General features: G+C 47.5%; 1 protein-coding gene across 1 annotated transcript in view; it reads left to right on the top strand.

Moving 5' to 3' along the window:
* The first annotated feature begins 4,886 nt into the window (after positions 1-4,886).
* Positions 4,887-6,000, top strand: part of LOC137397642 (protein ERGIC-53-like) — a 28,278-nt gene continuing 27,164 nt past the window's right edge. Inside the window, exons 1-2 of the mRNA XM_068083940.1 lie at positions 4,887-5,076; positions 5,249-5,305. Of these exons, the coding sequence (XP_067940041.1) occupies positions 4,908-5,076; positions 5,249-5,305 (226 nt within the window). The 5' untranslated portion in view covers positions 4,887-4,907. The remainder of the gene's footprint in view (positions 5,077-5,248; positions 5,306-6,000) is intronic.

Here is a 6,000-nt window from a genome sequence, read left to right as displayed (position 1 = left end):
GTACCTGACTACGCCTCGATCGCCAAACCTCTCACCTTGTTGACAAGCGAAGGGGTCCCCTGGAAGTGGGAGGAAGAGGAACAGGAAGCTTTCCTTAGGCTCAAATGGTCACTGACACACGCTCCAGTACTGGCATATCCCGATCCCTCCTTGCCCTACGTGCTAGATACCGACGCTAGTAACGTAGGGACCGGGGCTGTGTTATCCCAGGTCCAGCAAGGCAAGGAGCGACCCATAGCCTACTATAGCAAGACCCTCTCCTCCGCCGAACGCAATTACTGCGTAACTAGAAGAGAGTTGCTGGCAGTTGTGCTGGCTGTCCGGCATTTCCGGCCCTACCTATATGGCAGAGAATTTACAATCCGGACCGATCATGCCTCCTTGGTTTGGTTGCACCGGAGGAAGGAACCCTCTTGCCAGGTGGCCCGGTGGCTGGAGAGCCTGGCCGAGCACAAGTACCGAATTATCCATCGAAAAGGCGATAAGCACGGTAACGCCGATGGATTGAGTCGACGACAGTGCGTCGACTGCCGGCAGTGTGCTGCCATTGAGAAGCGGGATCAGGGGCCAACGAGGTCACAAGTGTGTGACTCTCTAGTAACCTCAGGAACAAATTGGGAAACTGCTGTGCCAGTGGACCAGGTTCCGGTACAACCACCAAGAGGTACAGGAACACCCAGCCCCAACATCCGCCAGTTGGATGAAGATGAATGGCCTCGACTACCCAGCAGCGGACATGCCTCAGGGCCCGGCCTCCCGATTCCCACACCAACCAGTCCAGTCCCAGTACGGCTGCCAGGCGGTGCGGGGTCACCAGGAGTGTTGGACGACCCTTCCAGAAGGCTTCAAGACCCTCGGTTACGGGCCATCAAGATGGCAGGTGAAACCGGAGTCGTTGAGGGAGCTGGTGAAAGCACGGTCCCAAAGGTCCCAGAACGGTTGACAGTGGTGCAGACTTCGCTAGATGAAGTACGGGCATTACAACAGAGACCCGCCACCGACCTAGGGATAATTTACCAGGCCGTCAGGAACCGGAAGAGAATAGAAGAGGCCGTGCTGCAAGTAGGCAGCCCTGAGCTGCAGCGATTGGCCCGGATGTTCCACCAGCTCCAGCTCGACGAGTCAGGTGTATTGACCCTTCATCTCACTCAGAATGGGCGAGAAAGGGTGGTGGTGATATGCCCGCAAACGCTGAGACAGGAAATCCTGTGGAAAGCCCACGAACAAACGCACTGCGGTGTAGAGAGGACCTTGAAACGCGTCCAATTGGACTGGTACTGGCCGGGCATGGCTGGAGATATCCGGAGGGCAGTTCTCTCTTGTGAAGTTTGCCAGAGGGCCAAGACGGGAAAAGGCCAGACCTCCGGGAACAGGCAACGGCTGTACGCCGGGAGGCCATGGCAACGCCTAGCCGTAGACTTAGTGGGACCCCTACCCCAGACCCCTCGAGGGAATAGCTGGGTGTTGGTGCTTACTGACCATTTCACTCGGTGGTCAGATGCTTTAGCCATCCCCGACGCTACAGCCCCAACGGTAGCTCAGGTCCTGGACGAGAGAATATTTAGCTACTTCGGTCTGCCCGAAATTATCCACACCGACCAGGGGAGCCAATTCGAGTCCTTTTTATTCCAAGAGCTATGTGACTTGTGGGGAGTCGATAAATCTAGGACTACTCCGTACCACCCCGAAGGGAATGGTGTGGTTGAAAGAAATAATCGTGTACTGGGTGACTCCCTACGAGCCCTCTTACTGGGCAGAGGACAGGAAGATTGGGATCAGTTACTGCCACAAATCATGCGGACGCTGCGAGGTTTACCGCACTCCGCCACTAAGGAAACACCCAATTACTTGATGTTGGGTCGAGAGCTTCGTCTTCCTGACCAGTTGCTGTATGGAAACAGGCTGGAATCATTTACAAGCATACACGAGTATGTCCAGACTGTTCACGACCGGTTGATGCAAGCCCACACTCTCCTCCGAGATAGACAGAAGGAAATTGTGTCAACCGATGTGAGAGAGCCTCCGCTATTCAATGAGGGTGACCTCGTATGGTTACTAAGCAAGCGGCGGAGAAGAGGGGAAAATCCAAAATTAGCGGCCAAGTATGTGGGACCCCATCGCGTACTAAGGAGTCACGAAAATCATACTTACGAAATAGAAAGGTATGGACAGCGATCCACTCAAGCTGAAGGAAGGCTAAGACTCTGTCGCCCTAGTCCGGTGCAACAAGGACGAGCCCCAGTTGAAGTCGAGCCTGCCCGACGTCCTAACATGAGAGGTCACCCCCGGAGACGAGTCTCACGAGGAAACAATAATCCGGATGCCGTTATTCTAGAACCCCTCCTGCCTAGCCGACCAACGGAGTTACCAATACCCCAGTCGCCGGGAAGATTGGAAGCACTTCGGTTTCCCGGCGAAGATTCCTTGGTCTCTCCAGGGGAACGCAACCCTAACTCGAGGGCTGACCCCGACCCTGGCGGCGGATTGACGACCGAGGAGGCAAGAACCACGGGAAATATAGGAGCCCAGTCTAGTAACACCGGGGTTGGGAATACATCACGGCCCCAACGAATAAGGCCTCCCGCGTATTTGGCCGACTATGATACCAGCGCCGTCCAATCAGGAGAAGCCATCAGAGGTCAAGGGCGGAAGGTGGCCATCTTGGACCCCAGAAAGAGCGCGCTCATTGCTTGCTGTCAACTCGAAGCGCACACATCTACACCTCCTCTAAACATGGAAATAACGAAAGAGACAGTAAAGAAGGCTTCGCCAATCATCGGAGCCTTGCCTTTATTATCCGAAGTGACCATTCCACTGGAGCTCCACCCAGCTCCTGACGAGACCCTGGACGACACGGAGCCGGACTCATTGAAGGAGTATTCCTCTCCACACCCCCACCTGCCGACAAAATGGATCTCTGAGGAGACGGCCAAGAAAATCTCAAGATTATGCCGGGAAAAGGGTGTTAACTGCCCACTATGTCAACAGCTATTGTCTACCCCTCGACGGCGCCGGATACATATAGCTCAGCATTTCACCCGATTTTTCTGTAAATGTGGGAGGAATTCCACGTCCAGAGACACTATTTCGAAGCATCAGTCACGAATTAAAGATGCGGAGACACGAAAAGCTCACGGCGGAAAGGGCATCACTATTTATGAGGTCGACCGCACCAGCTACCCCGCATGGAGCCAGAAGGTCCAACTGACTAACCCCCCGACATTCGAAAAGCCCACACCCTACGGGCCAGTTAAAGCGAAGCCGCCTGTGCGAAGAGGGCCTCAGGCACCCTTTCCCTCTCCCCCGAAGAAAAAGTGGCGTAGTCCGCCCAAGGTAGAACGGCCGATTCCAGCTCCCAGGAGACTAACCACGGTCGGAAGCGTCCAGAGCCGGCTGGGGGATATTCGACCACGAGTCACGGTGGACGTCCTGCGGGAAGAGGCCTCCAATCTCCGACGGATGGCTCGTCGTCTGGAAGACCTGGCGAACCGAATGTCGACCCCATAGAAGATACGAAAGACATTGTTTATCCTTATTTTTCTTGGTATGTTTTAGTTAGTTGGTGTCTCTCATATTATTGTATTTTTCCTTTCTTTTGGTATGTTGTAGCTAGTTGGCGTTCTCTCATATTATTCTATTTTTCTTTTCTTTTTGGTTGGTTTTATATAGCCGAGGGTCGTCTATAGGGGCGGCGTGTGTGATGGAAACGTATGCTGCCATCTCCTTTTCTTTTATGTCATTTGGAGTTGTATTCTCTTTTTCATTCATGTAACCACGCCCCTAAAGGAGGCTGGCCTTTGCTACCTTATTTACATATTCAGCTGTATTTAAGGCAGAGCCTCGGCTCATTTACGTTGTTCAATACATGCCTTGCATTTGGACCCACACTCTTCTGTTACTTTGCGCAATAACAGAACCACACTGAGCACTTACTTTACTCCAAGACTCAGTCTATGGACTGTACTTTGGGAGTAAAGCCACAGAAACACTGTCGACCCCGTCGACCTCAGGTCGACCTTGTCGAGCTAGTATAGTACCACTCAGGGAGCAATTCCTGTTGTAAGGTGGTTGATGTGGACCGGTGGTGTAAGTCGACCTAGTCGCCTCCGCGTGTTGGTCACGGGCAACCCTTACACAGCCCCTGTGGAGAGTGAATGCAGACCGGTAGAGTAAGCCGACCTAGTCGCCTCTACGTGTTGGTCGCAGGATCCAACACACTAGTTCATACAACATGCAACCTCAAGTATATAATGCAGCCTCTTGTGATAAATGAATAGAGACACACAAAATAGACCTAACCAAACCAAAATAGGAAAGCTAATCAAATTCAACACTCATGTCTATGTAGATGTAGAAGATTGGTGTATATCATACTTCTTTAAAGACACACAACTATGCTTTACAAGTGAAATGCAATATTTTCATTACTTCAATCTCTGTTTGAACGTACCGACTGTTCCATTGAGTATTATCAAAGTAAGCTTTGTAGAAATTATAACGAATTGAAAGCTCACCACATAAGCCTCACCGAAACTGCTAGTAGAAAATGTACTCGAGAGTAGATGAGCAAATGTATGACATTAAGACAAAAATTATTAGGTGGTCAAAATGATTACAAGAATGATAACATCGGTTGTCAATTATCTCACAACCAGCAAAGTATTTTCGATTATACTGCGCTGACGTTTAGCAAACGCTAGATAAAAAAATTTCCTAGAAATTCATACGATTCTATTTAAACTTTTACAACTCGCCCCATAAAGTTGGTCTGCTATAATTATCGACACGTCCCTTCTAATATCTATAGTATATGCGATCATTCTAACGGTAGGTCATTTTCAGGAAGTTTTAACCGGTCAAGCTATTGTATTTCTATTACACGTCAACATAACTTTAGGACACCTTGCATGCGCTTATGCGGTGGAACTATGGACATTTTTCTTCTTTTATCGTTTGTTAGTGTACTCTCATTTTCTCAAGCAACTCTCAGTAAACGTTTTGAATATAAATATTCATTTAAAGGTCCTCATTTAGTTCAAAAAGATCGAACTGTCCCTTTTTGGACATATATCGGAAGTAAGTGAATATCAGTTATAAAATAAAAAGTATTGTTATCTGTTGAAAGTGTAACGGGCTTCGCTTTAGCTTGATGGGTAAGCATGTACGAAAGTGTAACTGCCGACTATTGCTTAAAGGTATTTGGAATTGATAAGAATGCTTAAACATTACAATGAATCATCTGTTACAGATGCTATAGCTAGTGACGACTTTGTACGATTAGCTCCTTCTCTAAAAAGCCAAAGAGGTAAGTCGTTTAAATAATCATTTTCTTGATTACATGCGTCAATCAAATTTGCATTTTTTATTGACAAACTGCAAATTTTACAATCGATTTGAAAAAATTGTCATCATTATAAATTTAGAGGTTACAGATAGAATACCCTAAATATTACAACCTATACTGCCTAAAAATAATCATGCGATAATGTAGTAGGCCTAGCTATAGGTATGATTCTAAATGCAAAGATTGATGCTTGTTTTTCACTCATGCATCACTTATTAGGCTTGTTTTTTAAACTCTGAATGCTCGCCGACTCTGCTCAGTTTAAGCATTGCGATTTACTCTATAATGTAAACATATTTGAGTTAACGGTAATACCATTATTAAATTATTTATCCGAAAGCTGAACGATGGGTAAAACTTGACTTGTAATTTGCTAATACAAAATCAATAATCATCATTACAGAATAAATATGTTGTTATATGACAACTTCACAAATAAATTAAAGTTCCACTGTTCTAGCAGAGCTTCTTGTAGATTAAAAAACATTTAGCTATGATTGTACCTATTAAAATACACATTATAATTAAATGAGAATAAGAGCCCTTGCGGAAAAGCGGTTTTGCCTGTTGGTTTCTGCCTTGCGAACACAGGCAAAGCAATCCTTGATACTGATTATCCATACTAAAAGCGCTGTCATTGTCACTTCTGCTGCACT

Source organism: Watersipora subatra, chromosome 5 (genome assembly GCF_963576615.1).
Source record: "Watersipora subatra chromosome 5, tzWatSuba1.1, whole genome shotgun sequence".
NCBI classification, from domain to species: Eukaryota; Metazoa; Bryozoa; class Gymnolaemata; order Cheilostomatida; family Watersiporidae; genus Watersipora; species Watersipora subatra.
Note: the sequence above shows the minus strand (reverse complement) of the source record. Positions and strands in the feature narration are given on the sequence as shown.